The sequence below is a fragment of the Melanotaenia boesemani genome, chromosome 16 (assembly GCF_017639745.1).
Source record: "Melanotaenia boesemani isolate fMelBoe1 chromosome 16, fMelBoe1.pri, whole genome shotgun sequence".
NCBI lineage: Eukaryota > Metazoa > Chordata > Actinopteri > Atheriniformes > Melanotaeniidae > Melanotaenia > Melanotaenia boesemani.
Genome location: NC_055697.1, coordinates 25,210,000 through 25,235,414, shown reverse-complemented (window position 1 = coordinate 25,235,414; position 25,415 = coordinate 25,210,000). Strand labels below are relative to the sequence as shown.

The window sequence follows — 25,415 nt, the reverse complement described above, 5'->3', positions numbered from 1 at the left end:
ATATACAGGAGATTATCCCAAATATTAACTGTGATGAGTACTGTTAACCCTTTGTTAGTGTCTTTAAAACTTCACACCAAACAGCTGCAACAGCATGAAAAACACAGTTGGCAAACACACACACACACACAAACAGGTGGCATATGTAGTGTGATGGTGGAGTGTGCAGCATAGAGATGCATGGATGAAACTGTGGAAAAGACAGGAAGCCCCTCTTCTTGTCTTCTTTGTCATCCATTCCCCTTTAAAATAAAGGAGGGATGCGTAGGGAAGGAAAGAGAGACAAGGAGGCAGAGGCTTCTGGTTTCTAAGACTGAGAGGGAACTTACTGAGTGTGAGTTTCATCATCTGCACCATCATCATCCTCATCCTCATCATCCCCTAAGTGTGCCACATGGCCCCTGGGAGAGGAGGTGAAGACAGTAAGGCGGGAGGTTGGAAAGACGGGGAGAAAGGGAGTAGAGATTGTTGTGGTGGGGGAGAGAAGAAGAGGGAGAGATTAAGGGGGAGTGGAGCAAGCAACAGACAGGAGAGAGGGTAGAGGTAGAGGGGAGGAAGGAGGAGGGAGAGCTGAGTGAAGCTCGATTAACAAACTACCTCTAACATCTAAACCCAGGGCAGAGCTAAAAGGACTGAACAGATTCTTCATCCACATGGCAACCAGCAAAATTAGCAAATGGCTCGATTTCCTACAGATCAGAACAACTTGGGAACTTATTTCTACAACCTGACATTTCCACAGGCAGCCGGACGCATTGAAACTATAAAGACCTTCAAGAAATACAAACAACTTCACTTAAACTCTGATCAGTTTACTCTGTATATGTAATACAGGCTTATAACGGGGCTACTACTGAAAACCAAATCCTGTTTTATATTCTGAGATTTATTTTTATAATTAAAACTGTTTATATTGTTTTGGAGAGGTTTCAGGAAAGGTTTCCCTTCTTCCTACAGAAAGGTTATACAGCCATTTTCAGATGTTTTAGCTATTTAGAGTGGCATCGCCATAACATTCTCTCAAGCATCTTGATTCAAGGACAAATAAAACCACTTTAAATGGTGATTTTCTATTACATGACACTGAACAGCATTGGCATGACTCGGCAGGCTTTCCCCCTGCTTTGTTTTAATTTTAGACGTTACTGTCTGAAATTTCAGGGTAGTTTGTATAAAGCTGTCAGGCATATAAACTTTGCTGTGTATGTGCTTATTATTGATAGAGCTGATGTTTTTTTTCTCTCTAAAGTGACTTGCAAGTCAGGACAGTAAGTTGGTGATTTGTTTTTATTTAAGAGGACTTTAAATATTTGCTACCAGTGATCATGATGGCTAAATACTAAAGAAAGAAATCCACTCCACCTTTGGAGCTCACAGACAGACAGATGTAGCCGCTGTAGATTAATCTGTTATGTGATCTGCTACTCAGAGGGACATTAAATAAATAACAAAATAATAGCCCTGTTCAAACTTTCCTCCTCCATGATTTTACCTACAATAAACAGCTGGAGCACTGAGGAGTTGTTTTCACATTATTACTTAAAACTGTTCTCTGAAGCTCGCTGACTATCCATCAATACCTTTAGCTGCTACCATCCACCAACAACATATGATTATATCCATAAAGATTATATCACAGGACACTTTAGGTACTGTCCTATATTGCTAGAACAGTAAATATTGTGCATGTTAAGTCGCACATTCTATCACGTTTACAGACCAAGTCTAAGTTTGCTCTAGAACATGTTAAGAGCAAGGTCACTTTATGTGGCGTAAAGGGTAGAACAAAGTGGCATTATTTAAAGGTCAGAGAAATAGTGACCTCGATGATTTCATGCACAACCGCAGACATATTCTGAATTTGATGCCCTCATCCTCTTCCACGACTTTTATAAAGCCTCTGACGCCATAGAACAAGCATTCCTTCTGCAAGCTCTTAATTCATTTGGTTTTGGTACTCACTTCATGAACACAACTGAAATGGTTTATAAAGGAATTAACAGTTCTGTAATAATTATAGAGATTTATTGTTAAACGTGAGGTGAGTCAAGTTTGTCCAATCTCTCCCTTTTTATGTTTGCTAGTCATTAGTACTATTTATCTTACAAGCAACTGAGCTAAAAGGAATCTCTGTCTTTGAGAGAGAATTTAAGATAGCTCAACTGGCAGATAATAGCGATTTATTTCTACAAGACAAACTGAAACGGCAGAGACTCTAAACTTAATCAACTTTTTCGCTACTGCTTATGCCTTGAATATTTCTAAGTGTGAATTGTTGCAATGGACCTCACTTAGACAATATCCCAATAAAAGATTATGCTACATGTTTTAAAAAATTAAAATGCAACTAACTAGTCTCAACCTTCTTGAGAAGATCATTAAATCTAAAGTAATCTTTAACTCTTGTCTTCAGAGACCCAGGTTTGTTTGGTAAAATTCTTCTCTCTAAAGCAGATGGACTTTTCCACTTTATCACACTGTGTATTCAGTAGGGGAGTGGGACGCCTCTGCATGCCTAACAAATCACACACAGCGAGTGATGACCGTGGATGCAACCACTGATTTGCCTCAGGTCTGGGCAAACTTGTCTGCAACCTTTAACATCTGTGATGTGAAAATCTTGCTTAAAATCTTGCAGTGTGAACTAGGCTGAAGTAAAAGAAATTATATACAGAGAAACTCTTATTTAAAAATCATATTTCAAGTGAAAGCCTTATGAAATGCACAACATTGTTCTAACAGACATGGCTTCGTACCATGTGCCTGTACAAAAATTCAACTATTTGTACAATTCTGTACTCTCTACCTATACATGTGAAAACGCTGTAATTTAAAGAGATTTCAGGAAAAAAAAACTTTCATACGAGATTACCTCACAGAAAGCCACAAAGTATGTAAAAAGCAACAATTATCTTTTGAGTAACTAAGAATTTCTCCATAGACTTGCCAGCATAATTGCTATAATAAAACTTCTTGCATCTTTAGCTGCAAAAGGAATGTGAATGTGTTTGCATGTATGTATATGAGTGTGTGTCTGTGCCATGCACTCTGCAGGAAGCCCTTATGAAGCACAGCCTTCTCCTGAAGACATCAAAGCATGAAAGCAAGCTGCAGAAGGAAAATAAGACCCTGCAGAACCCAAGATGCTGCGAGCTGTGAAAGTCTGGAGTCATTACAGTAGTGTTAGTGGCGTGTAATTGGCTCGATTAGTCCTGCTGTTAAATAATGATTGGCTGATGGGTGAGGGTGGTTAGAACAGCTGCCAGTCAATCCAGGTTGAAAGAGGTGGGACTTACCTCTGCTGAAGCTCCTCTTCCACTGATTTGAGGAGGCTCCTGTTTATTAAAAAAAACAGTTTAAATAAGACAACTGAACCTGTTTTCTCTGCTTACAAAGCTTCCTTGTGAACAGAAAAATGCACTCCAATGTAAAGTAAAATTAAATTTCTCTAAATTATGAATAAATGATAAATTCTACAGCATCAAATCTCCTCCAGTGTTACACTGAGTCTCCTCCTGTTTTCCTACAAATTTCCTCTATTTAAATGGTTACCACAAGTCTGCAGCTGTAGCTGAATCAGTGAAAAAGTTGGTGAGACTCACTTGTTTTCTCCCAGAAGACTTGGTGAATCCTGACCATACTCCAGCTGCAATTCCTGGAAAGCAAACAAATCCCATCACTGCTGTGTTATAGTAAATATACTCACTTCACAAATGTAAAATGTATTTAGTTTCCTCACTAATGTAAACAAGGAGGAAAATTTCATTCATACTAATGGCATCCTGCTGCTACTGTTTTAGCCTGCTAAAAAGTAATAAACAGCAGCAAAATTGCCACCCTGGAATTATACATCTTTTATGTTTTATATTCAGGTTGCATACAGCAAATGTTCTATATGGGTCAAATCTCCTTTATAAATAAATATGGTGCTTAAAATGTCTTAAAGGAGTTCAATATATTTTTTCCTGCATTTTAATTGTTTTCTATTTATTTATTTGCAAGAGGAGAATCTCAAAAACTCAACCCCAGTCAAAGTGATTTATTCCTATCAACAAAATATATTATATTATTTCAAAGAACTTGTAATTTGCTTTATAAGACAAATTTACTAAAGTAAGACAAAATTACTAAAGTAAAATGTAATTTCCTGTTATAAGAAGACTCCTTACTTTATCTTATTTAATGAGTTTAAGAGGGTAAGTACAAAGGACACAATTAAATATTTCATCCAGAGTAGGGGCCAGTTTCAGGTAGGAATAAGGTAAATATTTACTATATGTTACTCGTAAAAGTACTTTATAACAGCGACCATTAGTTGAAGTTTACTTTTGGGTTAGACAACAAGCGACTCCTGTAATAAATCTAACTGGACTTTATTTTATATCACTGCACAGAAATAGAATGCATCCTGTGTTTATTTACAGTAGAAATTGTTTGAGTTAGTCGAAGTAGCGTGATGTCATGATGGGTGGTATTACATCTTGCATTTCTCTCTATGGACGTGTTGTGAGTCATAAATTTCTTTTTCCTGTCGCCAGATTTTTACCTTTATTCACTTTCTATGTGTTTAGGAAGATTTTAAAGCTTAATTATGTATGTCTTTAGTCAGCAGAGATGCACCGACTCCAAGGTCTTAGTCAGGTGCAGGAAATAAACAGGATAGGTGCTACAGACAGTGTGTGACTTTGACTATAACTTTATTTGTATCTAGAAGAGAAAACATTTTCAGTACAATTATAAGGGATCACTGTATAATCAAGTAATCAGTGATACGTCCATTTTCTATATCCAAACTGCTGATTGGTTCACAGATTCACTCTGAACATGAAGTACATATATGATACATACATTATTTTTTCTAGGCTTCTGTTGATGCCAGATTCTTCCCCATCTGCAGCAGAAGAGAACACCTCACCCTAAATTTAATTTGACTACACTGGTAACCTGTGTGTTTTAGAGCTGATGTAAACATTGTACTTGTTAGATTAATGTATAACCCGACCCACGCTCTTCAGTGGGTCACTATGAGAAATGACAAGATACAGACTGAAAAAGTAGGAGCTTTTTACTGTCAAGCTTCATCAGTCTGGAACAGAAACAGTGTTTTCTCTTAAATTATGTGTTCGCTTTATTATTGACATTTTATTTCTGTATGCGCAAGAAAATATTTATTTATTTTTACCATTTTGTTATTTATAATCAATTTATTTACTGTTATTATTATTATTATTACTACAATTTTTACTAGTATTACTATTTTTTGTTATTATTATTCCAATTCCAAGGTGACAAAATGCAGAAGTGCGCTTTTTTTTTTCTGCTCCCCCCCCCCAAATATCTGCTTAACTGATCCAGATCTGTCATCACAAGTTTAGACCTATTTGCTGGCAATAACAGCAGCAAAAACTATCACACAACTATTAATTCTTTATTGATGAAGAGAAAAAAAAGGTGAAAGCGTGAAGAATTTCACAAGAATAGCAAAGGTGAATGGAAAGCCAGAATAAGTCACAAGCCAGATGGTTAAGCTTCTCTACCGTCTAAATGGGGGCATAAAATACTGTTAATACTCGTCTTTGGCAATGCTTTTCAATATGCATTATTCTTCTAAGCAAACTCACGTTTTGAATAGTTATCCTCTGGTTAACCTCTAATTATATGCTTCTTTCTTTTAAACCACTTAGTTAAATTTGCTAATCACTGCAATAACAGAGCAGGTGCTAGATAACTGGGACTCATTTGTTTGCTTTTCCTTTCCTATAAAAACTATTAAATCACACAGATCCACTGCTGTGTATATAAAACCATTCTAACTGACGTGAATGAATTTTTAACTTTAAAATTTTATGTACAAAACCACAAATTTGTCACACAAAATTGTTCTAAGATAATGACACAGCAGCAAACATGCAACAAGAAAATACACACTGAGATAAAAAAAAAGAAGTCTAATTGCTCCGGTCAATTACAGCATACAAGAAGGTTAGAAAGTATGTTAGTTAAAAAAAAAAAAAGGAAGAGACAGAAATCAGGTATATGTCAAACAATATCACATACAACACAGCAAACACTCAAAAGTCGAATGCATTTGTGTGCGTAATACTAGGGGCAGGAATGTCTGCACTCTGCCACTTTCAGTCTTTTGGCTTGCAGCTAACTGAATCTGACCAACTGCCTTTCTCTGACTGTTTGTGTGTATTTCACTTTTACAGGAAAACAACCAACAGAAAAACACCAAAGACTCTTCGCACAATGACAACTACAACACCAGTTAGTGAGGCAAAAGTTGGAAAAGAATAAGATGATTGCGAGATGGACCAACACGGAGTGGAAAAAAAAAAACATGTTGGACATTATGCAGCTTTAAGAACCAGCCCTCTAGAAATCAGAACAAATGACAGAGGAGATGAAGATGGAGGACTGACTGGGAGGAAAAAAAAAAAAGAAAAAAGGTTAACAGATAGGTAGAGAGACCCAGAGGGACAAAGAGAGAGATAGTGAGAGAGAGAGAGAGGGAGTACTACCAGATTAGATCTCGCGGTATAGTAGAGCTCCTCAACACAGTCCAGATAGGGCTCAGAATCACACTGGTCAGCAAGACAGAGCGAGAAAGACCTCAGTTAATACATTTACCTGGACTGATGGAGGGAACAGGGGTGGAGCACAGAGAGAGGATGATGGGTGAAAAATGGATTAAGGCCAAAAATAGGCTCAGAAGTAAATTGATCACCAAGACAGAAGAGGAGGATACAGGAATTTTAAACCCAAGATAGGAAGGGATGGTAAGTGGGTGGGGATAAACTTCTGAAGATTAGGGTTAAAAAAAAAAGATCAAGGATACTTGGTGTAAGTAAGGGTGGGATTGATTTTTGGCCACAGTTAAAGGAATGGCTCAATATATAAAAAGTTTTGCACCATCTGTTTAATAGAGGCTTTTTTTTTAGGACAGACAATATATGCTTCAAATCATGTTATCTATAAAAAGGGTGTTATTTATATCTCTTACAATTCAAATGTGGTAATGTGGCTTTATTGATTCCTAAGTGCTACACATAGCTCCACAGATTGGATGGATCTGCAAGAGATAAAAGCTACGCTGCCAGAAGGACAAAGAGAACAGATCTGTTTTATTACCCTTAATAAGCAAACTTAAGTGCAAAAAGATGGCTGGAGATGAATGGATTGGTGACCATGTTTGACAATGTTAATCCACATTTATGGCTGAACTGGGGGGAAATAATAAATAATAATAAAAAAACAAAAAACAAGGTGATGTTTTGACTTTAGGTGGATGCTTTTTAGCCAATCAGAAAAGAGGGGACAGTGGAGAACGTGCAGAGGGGGGGGATAAAAGGAAACGTGGGAGGGAATAAAGGAGCAGAGGACCAACATGCTTGATTTTGAATAAACCCTGCAGCATCCCATTTGTCCATATCAAACTACAATTGCAGGTCAGAGAGTAATTGCCAAAAATACTGTCTTCTCTAGTTTTCACAAACTCCACAGAGAAACTGTGGTTCAACTAATCTGAAACAGCAGATACAGACTGTGTGTATGAGGGCTCTTATACACCAAGCTGACCTGAAGAGTGAACGTTGACACCCAGTACAAACTATTTCCAATGGTTGCCCACAACGTACAATCTGCACCAGTGCAGAAGGGGATGGTGAATATATGTTAAGACACACCAGTGAGTGTTTTTCATTAATGCCAAACAGATCATTGACATGGTCTCACTTTTTAATGCCACACTGCCACGTTATTATGACAGTGTTGCTTGTTTAAGACAAAAGAGAAGATGAGAAGGAGAAACTTTGCCACTGAAAGTTTGCACTGCCTTGCTTCCTGTCTCTTCTTCTGAGCCCTCCCCAGTCAGTAAAAGCCAGTAAAATGTTGACTCTTGTCTTATATCCTGCTCTGTCCCACCACCATCAGCCATGGCGAGCGGTCAAATGGGCCAGTGTGTTGATATCCAGTTGCTGTCCTGTCATGCATTGATGTAAAGCTGTCATATGAGGCTTTGGGCTGAAAATAAATTATGAAGTGTATTTTCTGGGCTCTGGGACATTGCAGGGCAACAATGGCTCCAGTAATGTGCAAAATAAAAATCAGTGTACCATCAAAACGAGTCAGAGGCACATTTTTAAGGTCAGAGTCAAGTTATGTAGGGTTGCTTCAAGTTGACTATAAGCTTTCTTTTGTCACTGCTGCTTGTGTTCTCCTGCAGTTACTGAGCATCTCACCAATGGATGCGATGCCAATTCTAGATGAACTGGTCGAAAAAAATGGGACGTGTATACCAAAAACATAATAAGAGACATCGATTGATGCTACAGATGTGCCTGATGACTGACTGTTAATTTGGTGTATAAGAGCCCAGAAGCAGCTATTAGCCACGTCTGTCATATAGCATGTTTCTTCCCTTCTGCGTGTCATTTTCAAAGTTGCCGTCACAAAGAAAAATAACAACAAACTCCAAACTAACAGCCTACCCAGGAAAATTTAAAAGTTTTGACTTTGATCCGAATCACACACAATAAGATAACCTTTGCCCCTAGCTTGGTTCATTCTCTGGTTGTTAGTATGTAGATCTGCAGGTCTGTTTCACAACACATTACTGAGTGACTTAATTAATAAAATTGTGATAAATCATAAAAAAAATCTGGTGATGTGAAAGATAAGTGCATGTTTGACTGTTTTTATTTGTGCTTAACCTCTGATGCTGAGAACAGCTTGGTTTAGTCAGGGTGCTTCCCGTGATTAGGTGAAGACCACCCATGCTGGTGAAGCCACAACCACACAAACATAACCTCACTCAAACGCATGTAAACATAATATCACAGCGAATAACTCACCGGCTCATGATGAGGTTCAGTCTCCTTTCTCAAGGGAGGATCAAACTTCACCTGGCCAACTGGGAACAGAGAGGACCACAAAGTGGAGAGATGGACACATGATAGGATGACTCGCTGTAAAAAATGGTAACATTGAATGGGGCACTTACAGTTAATTTCAGACAGGGTCTTTCCTTCCCTGGTGCTCCTGCTGGTAGAACGGATACGATGAGGAACGGAGACCGGAGACTATCAGGAAAAAGAAAGACACGCAAAAAGTCAAGAAGCTGTTGAAAGATTACACACAATGTAGTTGTTTACACAGAAGAGGGGAAAAAAAAACTTAATTCTTCTGCTACTTCCTGTGAGGCGAAAAATGATGACACAGCAAAACACTGCAACAGGAAGAACAAAACATAGCAACGCAGTTGAAGGAAAATACTCCCTGGCAACAGCATCGATGTTGGCCAGCCATGACATTTGTGGTTAAAGCCAACCTTTACATGACATCCAGGGATTAGTTCCAGTGAATAACTATTCCCTTTACAATATCACATATTACATGTTTCATAGATGCACAGTTGGTCATTCATAAATCAAAACATGACCGTTTGCACAGCAACGTGGCATTTCTACACAATCAAAACTTGATCTGATCAAACAAAACTTCAAGTTTTATTTTAAGTTTCTCAAAGAAAGGAACATCAGCAACCTTACAGCATGCCTAGGAAGCACTGCAGATAACAAACCAGTACGATTAAAATCCATCTACAACACCAGATTTGCAAAGTCCATTCTTATACCATTCAAACCATTGTTAGTAGCTATAATAGATAATAAAGGGTAGATGAATGTGGCTTCTGTAGGAGGATGGTTGTCTTAAAACCAAAAAATAAATAAATAAATAAAAATGTTTTTTTTTTAAAAGACATTGTTATGTAATCTGCATACAAACAGTGGGACCTTCCTGGCTAAATAAATGAGAAATAAAATAAATATAATTACTCTTTTTGTATATATCTTGTATGCTGTAATTTCAAATGCCCCAATGGTCCAGAATTTTAATCTTTCAGGCAGTGTGAGGTAAATATATCCGAACAGCTTGAAGGGATTTACTTCATCACGGGGGTTTATTCACACATATGTCTGACCTGTGTGCGACTGATGGATCTCTGTAAGGAACGCGGCAACGTGACACTTTGGAAGACACATTCACGAACCCCGTTTTCTTTTTCTTTTAAAATAATCTCTGCTGGTGCTACAGACCTTTAATGAATTGAGATGTTCCTGTTACATGCTGAGTCACTGATGTTGTCAAGGTCAGTAAGCGGTAATTATAAAGTTAACAGATACAGAAAAACAAATTTTCTGTATCATTTCACCTTCATAAATGGCAAAAGTCAACGGGAGCTAAAAAATTTTGATCCTACACTTTCATAAAAATCAGCTGATATGAGTGTAAGCACAAAAATTTTGAACATTACATCCGAGCAAACACTGAAATGTACTAATTATGAAACTGTAATACTAATCCATCACTGCAGTCTGTCACAATGCCAACTTCCATGACAACACCAGTGACGCATAAAGGACTGGAAATAGAGTAACTCTCTACTCATTCAGTTCTGTAGTTGATCTCAAAGAGAAAAGAAGAAGAAAAAGAAAACACAAATGGCATACTGGTTTGTGTTAGAATGACACCACTGCAGCCGACACAAGTACCTTCCTACGGGCTGCAAATCGGGGTGCACGTCGAGCACCGGGGCTTATCGGGAGGAAATGACCTCTGTACTTAAACTGAAGGAGAGGAGGAAGGAAATAAGGGGTAGAAAGGAAAATAGGAAAAGAAGGGAAGAAGGTGGTGAAAGAAAGAGGGAAAGGAGAAGTGCTACAAGGAGTAAAAGGAGAGAAAACTCAAACTCAAGAGGAGTGAAGTGAGTGATCAAGAGAACAGAGGCAAAAGAAGACATGGCAGAAGAGGATGAAGGGAATGGGGGAGAAAAGGAGGAGAAAAATGAGTAATGTGCCAGAAAAAGAAGAAGCAAGGTGGAATGAATTCAATGAAAGACCAACTGAGGAAACAGGAGGATAAAATTTAAAGGTTGGAAAAAGAGAAGAAAAAATCCGGCAAAACACAATCATTTCTCTGCTGGCCTGCTTGTTAACTTGATGCTTGTTTTACAAAAATCAAGTCCTGAAATGGTCGAAGGTTACCTCAGGTTCAGGGTCGTCGTCATCAAAGTCATTGTAGGTGCTGTGGTCGGGGTTGTTAGCTTTGTCCAGCAGCTCGATCGCAAGCGTCCGACTGAGAGGCTGGGACACGAACGGGTGCTAAAGACAGACAAGACAGAGTCAAAGCAACCATTAAAATGATCAATGGCAAAACTGTAAACATCCCCCAATTTATTATTAATTAATTGTAATGATGTACAATGGTATAATAGGGCTAAAATAGGTTAAATAAATAGAATGAAAATAAATTTAAATTAAAAAACTTGAAGGATTTAGCAACTAGCTATAAATACTTATGATTTAGGCCAAAAATACTATTTAAAAATTATCATAACCTTCCATAGTAAAGATATTTTCAGTGAACTGGACAGATTCTAAAGAATTTTGTCTCAGAATCACACAAAATGCATCATTTTCTTTAAAAATTGTCTACATAACCTCAGAAAAGATAAATAGATTTAAAAAAAATGTGAATTTCTTACTTAAATCTAAAAAATACCTGGGTTAAACATCTGTAGGTTTTCTTGAAATAAATATTCTTTTCCATGGGAAACTATTGGGAGTTTTAATTGGTAAATAATTAATGTGACTGTTCATCACAGCTCTCATATACAGATTATTAATTTACACCATTTTAACCGATGACTAACTACAACGACAGAATGATTAAGGATGTCTTCAGAGCAACAATGAGTTTTACTTCAATGTGTGGAGTCACAGGAGATCTGTTTGCATTAAAACAATACGAGCATGTTTCATTGCTCACCTGCAGCAGTTTCTCAGCTGTGGGCCTCTTCTTTGGGTTCTTGGTTAGGGCTAGTTTGACAAAATGGTGAAAATTGTTTGTCCTGTTTTGCCCAAAACAAGAAGGCAGACAGAAAAGGAGAAAGGGTTAGTTGAAGGCTCTGAAAAATCACAGCAGGGTGTTACATCTGCAGCAACTGAGTGAAACAAATCCAAGAAAAGCTGTAGTCTCACCAATTCTGTTTATCTTTCAACTTTGGAGGCTGGAAGTTACTCTTAGTCATTAGGAACAGAGCCCTGATGGATTAGAGAAAAAAAAGAATTGCATCTCATATCTTCACAATAGTTTCATACACGAGTTGTGAAAAAGCCTCTTGTGCCACATATAGTTACAATCATGATCAATACACTGACTTTTAATCCTAAGGTTTTATATATCAGGGTTTAAAATGAGGGAAGCCTCAAATGAACAAAATAAGTGAGATTTTATTTTGTTATTGTTTAGTGTGTGAAAATTAAATACATCCCATAATTCAGTGGCTTATAGAACAACCATCAGCAGTAATGCTTTGAAGACACTGTGAAACACTGTGATTCATATCTTTTTCCACCATTCTGCTGTGGATTTGTTGTTGTGTTTGGCATCACTGATATGTTGCATGACACAAATATGCAAAGTTTTAGCTGTCAGATAGATGGCTTTAAATTTTAATCTAGAATAATTTTAGTATACAGATGAGTTCACAGTCCACTCAATGATTCAAATTTGCCTGTGGCAGCAAGACAAACCCAACCATGCATGGCAATTGGCATGAGGTGTTTGTACTGTACGCTGGGTTTGGTTTTTTTTTTAAAGATGGTGCGGTCCATTCTGACCAAACATCTCCACTTTTACCTCTGTCCAAAGAACATTGTTCTAAAAGTGTTGTGCTTTCATCAGGCTCAACTTTGCAAACGTAAGCTGTCTTGTCATGTTTTTTTTAACCAATAATAAAAAAAAGCTTAATCATAGCAATCATTCCAAATAAGCTATACTTATTCAGTTTTTCTCCAACTGTTTTTTTTTTTGTAAACTTTAATATGTAATATGCAAACTGAAACCTGAGATGTAGCTCTTGGGTTTTCCCAGTTTGCCTGAGAATTGCAAAGTTTGAACTTAGTGGGATGTTCACCCTCAGAAAGATTAGCAACTGTTTTAATGCCTTTTCTCTTGTGGATGGTCTTTCTTATTCTTGAATAATGGTCTTCAAATATTTTCAAAATAGCCTTATGATCACTCCCACGTCAATGGGTATAATCCCTTTTTCTGTAACATAATTTCTGATGTCTTTCCCTCTTGGCATTGTATTAACACAAGAATGCTCAATCTGCCAAAACATCTGCTTTTATGGAGCTGCTCATACTTGGTGAAAATCAATTAATCAAGTGCATCTAAATAACAGCACCTAGCTGTCACTTACTCTCTTAAATTCTTTGGAAACAGTGAGGATGTACTATGTTATCAACACAATTCTTCTGCATTTTGACTTGTTTTTTTTTTAATTGATAAATGATGGTGGTGTATTCTGTCATTTTGTTGATCTGATGTTGGATTCACCCAATTTTCAAACCTGGTAAGAATCAAATTATCTTTTTTTTCATTATATCCTTGTACACAAAACCTTAGATGTGCCTTGTTTTTCACATTACTGTGCGTAATATTTGTTAAAACGTGTTTAAAACCTGCACAAACACTAACACACAGACTACCTACCTCATCGGGTGCAGGTCAAACATAGGTGGCTGTAGTTCTGCCAGCTCTATTGCAGTAATGCCCACTGCCCAGATATCACACAGCTGGTTGTAGCCTCCTTTCCTCTCAACAGCTGCTACCTCTGGAGCCATCCTGTTAAAAAAAGAAATATATGGTAAGTAAAATTATTTAGGAAAATCCACAATGATTTACCACAACAGTAAAATTTTAAGCAAGTGAAAACACAGACAACAAATTCTAGCAGGTTTATTTTAGCTGAATATCCCATCATGCATCAAATAAGTCATTAACGTAGACTTGCATGCAGCAAGGTGTTCAATTTTCCTCATTTACTGTACCTGCATGAATACACTTGGTAGGTATTAAGGGAGCTCATGCAGAAAAACAACTCACCAGTAAGGCGTTCCAATGAACGACTTCCTTTTGGCAAGAGTCGCTGTGATCTGAGCTGATACACCAAAGTCAGCTAAGGAGGGGGAGGCAGGAGAAAAAGAAAAAGTACAGCACATGCGAGACCAAGACAAACCAATTCCAAGTCAGCAAATGAGGCTGTTCAGATTCAGTCTTTTCAAGCAGAAGCACTTGCGTGTTCTCCTTACCTAGTTTAACGTAACCATTGTCTGTCAAGAGAATGTTGGCTCCCTGTCAGAGATAAAACATGCCACACATCAGCATTTAAAACAAGAAATTACAACTCAGGTCAGGTGTGCCATAACTCCTACATGCTATATTTGGTTAAGTAAACTTTGAATGAAAAGTAAGGAAGTTTGGTTTTTCATTTTTTTGTTTTTAACTGCTCTTTGGCAATATGTTTTAAGCCGTTGGAAAGCCTGCGTATTTCTCTTTTAAATGGTGGCACATCTGTAGATGTGGAATGAGCAGCAGAGTTGAGTATGTGGGTTGTGCCCACTAAAAACTTGTCAAATCGTCTCTGCCAATGCCTAACAGCTTTTTTGTTGTTGACTCTGTAATTTATTGAATTGAGTGACTAAAGCATGAAGAAACAAGACGTAATTTCAATTTAATATCTTACTGATTTAGCAAACAGGGGACTCTGTAACATACTGAACATCCACACAAAAAGGAATATTGATTCAGTTTTTTTAAGGCAGTTTTTGAGGTTGTGGTGACTAAAGCTTTTCTGTAAATAAGTTAAAACACCTACATGATATAAAATCCAACACAAAGTAGCATGCAGGACACTCCACAGCACAACAGAGGTAAATTATGTATCCATTTATGATTCACGTCACTTAGACCTGCACATCTATATAAAGACTTTTTTAGACTCACCTTTATATCTCTGTGCATCTTGCCTTTATTGTGCAAGTAGTATAAACCCTGTAAACAAAATCATGCAGAAGTTGAGGTTATTGGCTGTCAATGTTACTTACAGTGCTGCTTATTTCACCTTTAAGTCTGCATTGCTCCATTTAAAAAATGCATATAGAGATTTAGGGATTTGAGGATACCGTGAGATTTTTTTAATGAGCAACAGCATAGGATTTTGCATGATCAAACTGTCCTGTCTGCCTCCACCTTAGGATGGATTTTTATGCAACTGCTCTGTCATACGGCATCTAGAGACGAGTACAGAAACCAGAAGACACAGTTGATCTGTCCCGGTTTTACTACCTCTGCAGCATGAGGCAGTTAGAAGTGATGAAAAGCAGAAGGAGGACTTTATCTCTTAAATGTGGGGAAAACATCTGTATCATGCTTAAAATGGCAACACTGGTGAACAGTGATTAAGTTTTACTGTCATTAATTGTTGGCGATATACATGTGCCACAGGACAAAATAAAATTACAGTCAATTGGCTGCTGGTTATGTACAGCACAAAACTAAACAACGTCAGCCAAGTTAGTGACTTTATCCATCTATTTAAGACTACCTTGCTGCTTAGCATTCAAATAAACATGTTGTGTTTGTATCAGCAATAATTGAGGTAGGCTTATTAGCTGCTTGCATCGTTGGGAGTGAGGCGGGAATTTGGCATTTGTGCAGGCTGATTCGCTGTTTAATTGATGACTGCAATGCAGACCGCCTACTCTACATACTGCTGACTGTAATGAAATGTAAATAGTTTGTAGTCGGTGTCACATCTGTCATGACAGGCTTATTCTCCAGTTTTTTTGTGTGTGTAAAGCAACTGTTTAAACTGTATTTACATTTAAAATATTATCATTTTCTGTAAACATTTATCTCTGCAGATTAATTTTATTGTATTTAAACTGCAATATACTATAAATAATAATAATAATAATGCAATACATGGTGCAGCCCAATTAAACAAAGAAAATGAGTAGATGAATTCTAGCTAAGTCATGGACCAGCCTCCTAAACATTTATTTTCTCTATCAACATGATGCCTGCACTCTACGCTGTTTAAATACAATATACACAATACCTGCAGGGTCTCCCGTGACATGTAGGCTATCTGTGACTCTGACAAAGGCCCGGTTACTGTGGGACAAAGAGGCATAAACAGATAAAGCTGAAAGAATACAGAACGAGAAAAATTGCTAAGTTAAAAATGTTTCTCTTGGGTTGCATGTTGCTCTTACCATGATAAATATCCTGCAGAGAACCACCTCCACAGTACTCCATACTGATCCATAACTTGTCTCTCCTGAACATGAGAAGAACTCTGTGTGAGAACAGTTACCAAATGCTGCACATCTAACATACACTCACGTCTGCACTCTTACCGAAGATAACTACCAAAATAGGCAACGATGTTGGAGTGTTTACAGTCTTTCATCATTATTATCTCCTGCTGGACGACAGCAAAGTCTTCACCTAAAAAAAAAACAAAAAAAAACAGAGAAGACAAGTGAATTAGATAAAGACTCAAACTGGCCAGCAGTTAAAGTTTAATCAGGTTAGTATATCACTAAAATAAATAAATAAATAGACAGGGGAGAGAAAACATAAAGTAACTCACCTGGTTCCAGTTTTATAACTTTGATTGCAGCCAGCTCTCCTGTGTTTACATTACGAGCCTGAAGAACAAAAAAGGAAATAAGCTATTAGTAGCTTTGATGCACACAGGGGATACTTAGAAATGCTGTTCATGACTGAGCTTTAATATACAGAATGTACAGAAGAAACTTATTATTGTAGAGTTATGACGGTCCAGCAGTAAGTTTAGTATTAGCCGATGACAACTCTATTTCCTTCTTCTTCCAGTCAGAAACTCTAAACTACTTTGCTGAACCAACTAAGATCATGATCAGCCCCCCAAAAGTAAAAAAATAACAGTCATTTAAAATATGATATACACATAATCCTATGTGATTGATTTGATAATGATTATCATGAGGAATCTAAGAACCAAACAAGTTGAAAACAAGAGGAAACCTGCTGTGTATCACTAGATTTCCTTATTTATCCCAAATGGCCAAACATCAATCAGCGCAATGATCAGTGGTTGTGAGGAAACACTAAGAATCAATAAAATTGTAAAATAGTTCATCAAAGCAATAGAATTAAAATTAAAAATATAAAAATCAATAATAAAACATTAAATAAAATCTAATGAATGAAATCTTGTGCATAAGTCAAATAAATGAATAAATGGTTTAAATAAGACAATATCATCTAAAATGTGTGGGATCTGTGTTTAAAAGCTTGGCAGAAGGAATAAAGGACATTGTGTAGCAGTTTGTTTTGCTTGTGGGAACCTTATATTGTCAACTGGAAGGCAGCAGTAAGAAGTAAGTCAGGAAAATGCCATCTGGTTGGCAGATAATTATTTTTGCTCTTTCAACCACTTGTATGTCCTCGCATGGCCAGTATTTGGAAAAGCTAGATGGCACCTAAACAACTCGAAGGATGTACGGTTAATGTCTGTAGTGCAGGAAGAGTAATTCATAGGGAAGAACCGGTACCATATTTTTTCACACTGTGTACAAGAACTTACATTTGAGGACTTCAATACGAATACCGGTATGAGTACTAATGAATTAATGATTAATTGTGTGATAAATCAAATGGGTCATTCTGTGGCCATCCTCTAAATGTAAGGCCTGAAAACAGTCAGAAACTTCATAAATAATAACATGTACATTATACAGTTAAAAAACAAAAACACAAGCATAGCAAAGTGCCTTGTGTTTTTCAATAATATGGATGAAGGACGTATTTGCTTGAAAGGAAATTGGAGGCCGTTGCATTTCTTGAAAAACTGGTATTATTCAGCCACCAGGGGGATAGCAGAAAACAGAGATATATTTTTCTATAAATACTGACATGTACCTATATTTAGCAGGACTGCTGGCAGAGCAAGTTAGGAATTATACATGAAGCTCATTAATAAAAGATGGTCATTCAGTGGAGGCATGAACTGCTCGCTTCTTTCAGACCAAGCCTGTGAGTTGGACTGTGTGTGACATTGCAAAGTATGTGAGAGAATAGCGAAAGAGACATGAACTGATGAAATCAAGACTTTCCACACGAGTGGAAAAAAACAAAGCTTGAACGCCCTGGGAGCAAAGTGTCACGGTTCATCAGCTTTTGCAGTGTTTCGACTGATTCTGAGCCAAAACATGCAAACTTCACCCAACATGCAGATTCTTCCATTTACAGGGAAACTGTAACATACAGGTGTTTCCATTTGTTAGGAATCACACCAGAAGAGAAGAAAAAAAAAAACACAAAAACTTAATTTTGTGCATCAAATATAACTGACAACCTCAAATTCCTTTAACATTGACTGTGTGTGGGATGCAGTGATGTATAATGTGCTGACATAGCTGTTAGCCCACATGAGCTGAGACAGCTACCGTGACTTCAAAAACAGAAACAACTGGCATAAAAAGCGACTAAAAACTGCACCAACAAGTTGATGAAGTGGCCCCTCATTAGTCATGAGAACACATGACAAAGCAATTAACAAGAACCAACAGCGTTCATGAATAATTTTACCAAAAAAAAAAAAAAAAAAAGTCAGATTTATAGTTGTGTATAAGAAAAAAGACAAAAGCAATCTGTTCAATAAAGAAGCAGAATCAAGTGAGGCTGAATGACAAGGGCAGACCCTCAACAAAACAAAGTGGTGGGAGGAGATAACGCACAAAGAGATGCAAAGAGAAAAGATGGAAGAGATAGAAGCAGCGTGGAGAGCCGAGACAGAGTGTCTTCAGTCAGCAGACAGACCAAAGATGACTCATATCAGTCAGTGCCATTCTTAGTGGCAACAGCACAAAGCCTGGCTTATTTTTATTTGTTTCTGTTTTTTAAGGCTGGATGGAGCATGCTGTACAGTGTAAACTAGGGGCTGAAGATTTGAAAAAGACCATGTCCAGGCAAGTGAAAGTATATAAGCATGAATATTTAAAGACTGATGGTAAAGGCTACTAAGCCAAACCGGTAATGAAACTTGGATTCTGCATCAGAAAACACTCCAGAACATTTAGCCCAATAAGTCTTCCAGTTTGATATAAAAGTGAATAACAAACAGTTAAAATGTCACGAACAGCATGGGTGTCTGACCAACATGCTGAGCAATAGACTAGCTGCACCACAACGGTGACAAAGAGCAACACAAAATGAGACCAATTAACAAAACTGTCTGCTTGCATTCAGAAATAAGGCTTTATATAATCTAAAAGTTCTCTAAATACAGAAATATTCTGTTTAAAGAAAGAAAAAAACCTTTAAAAATGAGCAAATGTTTAATATCAGCTAACACTTCTTAAACAAAGACGTCCAAGAACTTCCTGCTGTGTGTAACTGATACTAATACAGTGACAATAATCAGCTTAAAATTACAATATATAGAAAATTATAGATGTTTTTAGACCATCATTTCATCATTCCTTGTACCCTGTAGAATTGCTTCAGGCCTGTTGCTACACATCAAAAAAGCCTGAATGGATGAGTTGCCATGGCTGCAGTGGGATCTGGTCCAATGCTGCAGCAAGCAGTTTTAAAATTTATCTTTCTATTGAAATGTTTGCTCTGTCAGCTTGCTCTTTAATGACTTGCTTTGTAGAAATTCAGACAGCAGAGGACCCAGCAGTATCGCATCAGCAGCTCCCTGATTATAATAAAGAGTTTACATCTCAGAGCAACACAGTCCAGATGCTCCCAAACACAAATTACTACTGATAATAGTGATTATGTGGATATTTGGTATTATTCTTGCCTCTGTGATTGCCTCTTTGTCATGCAAACAACTTTTGTGGGAAAAAAAATGAATGTGATTTTCACTTCAGAGACTAGAAATGCCCAAATCTCACAATGGCTCAGTAGTGGTTTTATACCAAGTCTCTTTTCATTCACAACTGTCATTTGGCACACGGTACGGCAAGATCAGTGGTAATTCAGTCCCTTCTAGTTTGACAACAATATCACCATGGTAACAATCCTACATATTCTAAACTGAATAAATGTTCCTTCACAACTGCTTTGACTAAACACATTTAATCCTGTGAGACGGGAATATTGAGAGGTCGACTGTCTCCTTTAAGTGAGGTGAGAGGTCATGTCGGGTCAGTAGTGTCCCCGTTAGCTGTGGTGAGTCACTCAGGTCAGGTTCTCGCTCAAAGATTCTCAACTTGTTTGCTTAGTGAAATCTACGTTTTCCAGAAGCAGCTCCACGTGTGGTGGAGCCATGTGTGTCTGGGTTTGATTGCTGATAGCATATCTTTATTGTTTACCTGAATATTGCTCCTCCTCAATGTTGATGTTGTGGATTTGTCAATGTATTAATTCGCATGAATAAAATAAACAAAAATAAGCACTGACAGTTTACAGAAATGACCAATCAGCAGCATTTCTTAGAGTAGCAGTTTATCCAACTTTAAGAATCACTCATTTTCTTACCAACTCATCATCACCGTCATATTGTCTGACATTAAAGTTTTATTTGACTACACAGGCTCATAAATAATCTTTCTTTTCTAATGACTTCTACGCAGCAACCTGAGCTTTCTACTAAAAGCCAACTGAGCTGCTTCACAGGAACATTGGGGCAATTAAAGCCTGGCCCGGGGCATTAACTGCAGTTAGTTATTAACCTCCCCTGACAAGATTTCTCCAAAAGAAGCGAAGCTATAACCCCTACGCTTGTCCGACCTTTAATATAATCAATGGATGAAGTTGTGCCAGGTTTATGACTTAAAGAGAATTTTTAAACAAGCATTGAATGACAGACCTATATTTTTGTTCCAACATGAAAAAAGATTTTATTCTCTCTTAAAAAAAAATCATGACTGAATGTTTCATGATTATTTATTAACCACAACCACAATTAACTACACTGTATAATTCTTCTTCAAGGACACCAAATATTTTTAAAACCATCATCCTGTAAAATATCTGATGAGCTCAGTGATGGTGTTTGCTGATACCAGTTTCCTGAAAAAACATCCTATATAAGTAGGAACATAAAGTTTAGACAGAGCATAACTTCTAAAACATCTTATTTTTGATTATCTAGATTGGAAAGGTGTTGCTCTGCATAATGTTTCCTTTTTGTTTTTACCCCTCCGAAAGCTCAGTCTAATCCACTACACCACTCAGTCTTTACTACAGCTGAGGAGAAAGCTGGATGTAGCAGAATATGCTACATTAGAACACTTGTCTTTCAACAAAAATATGCAAACATACAACAGAATAATCCAAAACCTCTAAGGTCCAGTTTAAATGAGCAATGGGACTTTTCCTGTAAGCACTAAAAGCATTCAATATAACACAAACCCATTCACCCAGAGGGGTTATTTTATCCAGCATTAAGAAATTTAGTCCTTTTCTCTCAAAGCAATAACAACAAAAAAAGAGAATACAGTTAAAACCCATTTTCCACACGGAGAAAGAAACAATTTGGACTATTTCCACAGTTTCTGTTCACGTGAGTACATCACAGCAGGAGGTTTTCCACTGTTCCTGTGGCTGTAAATGTGAGGGAGGAGGTGCAGGAGAACAGCTGTTCGGAGAATGCAGGAGGCAGTATGTGATGCAGAAATTAGGTTGTGGAAATGGCTGTTTTTTTTTTTAGGTTCCTTGTTATGGGTACTGCACGCATCCGCAATAACAACAAGGAGGAGCAGAAAGCAGCTTAAAGGTCAGCAGCAAGGATCTTCTCTCACAAGCACACGCTCTCGGGCACAGTGGTGCAAATGCTCTGCAATATTTGCTGACACATTCATACATCCTCTAACCCACTGATGTGATGATTCTGGGAGCTCACTGGACTTTCTTCTCCAAAGAAAGTCTAAAGAGAGTGTTGCAGACATTTGCTTTCTCATATGTCACCGTTCCTGCAGTGCATCTGTGAAATCACCTTTGATGTTTAATAAGATAAAGATTAGAGATTCACTTTCCACACCAGAGGCATCTGCATATTAGCACTGGCCTGTAAAGTCAAGTAACATAACATACACTTCACACACTGCCTCTAAAAATCCATTCCCTGGCTTCCCCTGGGTGCCACTTCAGTGTCAACAAGACCACAGAGCGGTCATCAAAACTACAAAAGCATGACTTAAATGCACTGTACTCACCATTTATCATGTACAGGCTTGTTTATTTAACATTTATATTGAAAAACAACAAAAGGGCAGTTTCCTTGGGGAGAAAAGATTTGTTGACCATGGCATCAGTTTTCCAACTTCAATATTTGCTATGCAATTTATAAATCCATCAAAAAATGTCGCTGTATTTCCTTTCAAATTAAACTGGTTGCAGATGTGTGGATTAGGTGCAGAATGCACTTCGCACCTTGCCTCTCAAAATAATAAAGTTAGCTCTGATCAGCTCTCACACATGGATGAGAGAATTTCAGATGCACTGGCTGCCTGCAACCAGCGTCACGGAAGCCGCTCTGTTTGTGGGAACTATTTACGACTAGAATTTCTAAAATATGGAGAGATCCACATTGTTATCAAGCCAGGTGACCAACAGTGACAGCCACCTTTAGTTTAGACTAGTTAACTTGCTGATGTTTTTCTAGCTCAAATGCAGCAAGGCCGTAAATAACATGTCTGTTTGCGGGGGCAAGGTCCACCGACTTCTTCACCTGTCCTATTATTTCTTTAGGGTTAAACCTGCCTGCAGAGAGGCGTCACCCCAGCCACTGTCTGCATTGTGAAAGGTAGAAACCAACAGCTTATTCCTGCTGTCATTTCATTAGTCATTCAGTATTAAATAAAGCAAATATGACTGGATTGTGCATTAAACCTTGTAAACATAGTTGAATTGTGCTTTAAATAGAGAGTTACGCCCCAGCTTGAGTTAAGACTAGTTCAGTTAAAATGCATTCATTGACATACATTCAACAGTCTCTGTAGAATAAGGATTACAAAATAGCTTACAGTGGACAAATGGATTGGTCAGACAGATAAGACAAAATTCAGACAAAAGACATTAATTCTGTGGCATTTAATTTAGTATTCTTTAGCAATGTTAGAAAAAAAGAGCACATTAAACCCATGCTGTCTTAAAGGACAGAGCCTATATCATTTGTGAATCCGGTTTTGTCTGTGTAACCATTCAGGTTATTAACATTAGTTGCACAAAGATAAATTCCTGCTTGGTATTGTCCAAGACAAAAGCACACATCTAAAGTCAAATAGGAATTTAAGGAACCTTGCTTTGCTTCAGAGGTTTTCTATTTTCCAGCTGATCCAACAAGAGCAAACAAGCAGATACAGCAACAAAAACAGGATGGTTGAGGACTGGGAGCTTCACCTAACTGTACTCATCCGTGCATGTGCAGCTAAACATGTAAACATGTTACACCACTGCTCTCGGCTTCTAACGTCTTCCTCTACTGGACTAGTGAGGAACAATAGGACATGAACACACACATGCACAGAGGAAGTGAAGAATTCTGCATTCCTGGACCATGGCTGCCCAGCTGTGCCATACACATGCACACACAGCAAGGTCTGGCTAAAGGAAATCAGAGCTGCCACCACACATTTATAGCTGTTAAGGATATCAGTGGTATCATTTAGCTAATCTGACTCAAAAACAGGCAAATAAATAAAACTTATGAGGAACTGTATTCTTAAAACTACATATTAATCTCTGCTACCTGCCTCTGCTTCCTTTATCTGAAGCCACAAGACAGTCACTCTGAGAAAAGAGGCAAGTCTTTAAACATCACAAATCATTCTGTGTGCCAATAAATACTTGGCCTTTGCTGTGTCTTCTGCAACCCAACAAGTAAAGGCAGCCATTACAGCAATACCTCCAGAGCGCGCTATCATGGCTTACAGCATTACATCAAGCTGATACTTGCCTTTATTGATGCCATTTTTGGGCCTTCTAAATAATAATCTGGGCATACAAAAGAAGAGACTTGCAGCTTCCCTGCTCCACCCACATGAAGTGTCAAATCAATACATATAATGGTTTTAACAATGCAAACATTAGGTTTAGGTTAGTGCAACACATGCCAGTGACATTAGTTAACATACGCATGCCATGCAGAGTTTAAAGGCATGCTTCAAGCTTCAAAAGTAAAAAGGAAATAACTCCAAATATAATCAGATTCTTCTCGCAGGTTTGATTGTAATTTTATAGCTGAGGGTCATTGATCAAGCTAAGATTAAATAGCAAATTGAAACTGATAAACTGCCCAGCCCTGTTCCTTTTAATCAACAGGCTAAGGATTGTCTGTAATACCAGATCTTACCTTGTCACAAAGGGGATTCCAAATTTCTACAAATTTTCAGAAATATTATTCTCTGCATCCTTTCCAGTCTATGAAAGAAGTACCGACAGCTAATTGACCAGACAATTCCAACTACCTTTTAGGCAAATTCTTCAGAGGATCAAACTTGTCATCTGATGGGCAGAGGGCATGTCCCTCCACATTAGCCAATCCCCCCTCTTCAACTTCTTTTACCAACAAGAGAGGCATGACTTTAAACTGTGGAGAAAACAAGCTGAAGAGTTCATGCTTTGTTTCCTGCATTCCTAACCAAGCCACACTTTTTTATACAGTGGTAGAACCAAATATAGGCATTCATTAGGTTTACCAAATACCCTGAATACCCTGGTGCTTAGAAGCACATCCTTTATTCCAGTTTCAGGTTTGAGCGCTGACCTTAAGCAAACCCCTGTAATTAATACAAACCAGAGCACGTCCCAAGTACTCATTTTACTGTCTCTGCAGCAGCATATAAGCTTTAATAATGGATCTATTATCTGTCAGCAAGAAATACCACCTTTGTTTTTATAATTATATGAACAGTTGTTCCCCTTTTTAATTGTTTTAAACATTATCAGCATAGATTTATCAGTTGTTTGTGAGAGGTCCGACAGGCCACTCAGCTTTCAGCTGTTGGTATGCTGAAGATATTCCATCAGACGTATCTGCCCCCAGCAAGGCAAAATACTGAAGCTGAATTAGAAACAAGATTAGCTGCAACACAGAAGGATACGATATTGTAAACAAACTAACAAGAATAACATGCTTTCTTGTTCTTATTATTCTTATACTGACCACATGAATGAGGACGCACATTTGAAATTGAAAACAGCTATGTGTTAAAAATAAATTACTGGAATACTTCCGATTTCTAGTTTTGAGGCTTCATTAACCACAAAGACCCTGGAGGTTAACCCAGCATCATCTAGTCCTATTACAGCATCTAATGAATCTCCAGTCTGCCAAAGGCCTCTCACTAGCACAGCAATCAAATTACATTCCACAACGGTGGAACACAAACACAGTCTGAAAGTTTATCTTGCATAAATTAAGAGAAGAAAGTCTAGAAAGTAATTCAAAATTTTATATACATATATATATATATATATATATATATATATATATATCCAACATTGTTTCTATGGAAGTGATCTTACTTTCTTGATGTACTTTATTCAAACGGTTT

The 25,415-nt window shown here is 37.6% G+C and overlaps 1 protein-coding gene across 7 annotated transcripts in view; it reads right to left on the bottom strand.

Moving 5' to 3' along the window:
• The window catches only part of LOC121655380 (mitogen-activated protein kinase kinase kinase kinase 3-like), a 39,673-nt gene that overhangs the window by 12,878 nt on the left and 1,380 nt on the right, over positions 1-25,415 (bottom strand). For 3 of the 7 annotated variants that reach the window (XM_042009988.1, XM_042009990.1, XM_042009989.1), the window contains exons 2-18: positions 16,511-16,568; positions 16,275-16,365; positions 16,131-16,195; positions 15,974-16,029; positions 14,857-14,904; positions 14,163-14,205; positions 13,957-14,029; positions 13,564-13,695; positions 12,045-12,107; positions 11,833-11,914; positions 11,049-11,165; positions 9,005-9,083; positions 8,856-8,914; positions 6,525-6,587; positions 3,603-3,655; positions 3,297-3,335; positions 330-401 (exon numbers count right to left, since the gene is read on the bottom strand). In XM_042009988.1, coding sequence (XP_041865922.1) covers positions 330-401; positions 3,297-3,335; positions 3,603-3,655; positions 6,525-6,587; positions 8,856-8,914; positions 9,005-9,083; positions 11,049-11,165; positions 11,833-11,914; positions 12,045-12,107; positions 13,564-13,695; positions 13,957-14,029; positions 14,163-14,205; positions 14,857-14,904; positions 15,974-16,029; positions 16,131-16,195; positions 16,275-16,365; positions 16,511-16,568 — 1,193 coding nt within the window. The remainder of the gene's footprint in view (positions 1-329; positions 402-3,296; positions 3,336-3,602; positions 3,656-6,524; positions 6,588-8,855; positions 8,915-9,004; positions 9,084-11,048; positions 11,166-11,832; positions 11,915-12,044; positions 12,108-13,563; positions 13,696-13,956; positions 14,030-14,162; positions 14,206-14,856; positions 14,905-15,973; positions 16,030-16,130; positions 16,196-16,274; positions 16,366-16,510; positions 16,569-25,415) is intronic. The other 4 variants (XM_042009991.1, XM_042009994.1, XM_042009992.1 and 1 more) reach the window with 3 other exon arrangements.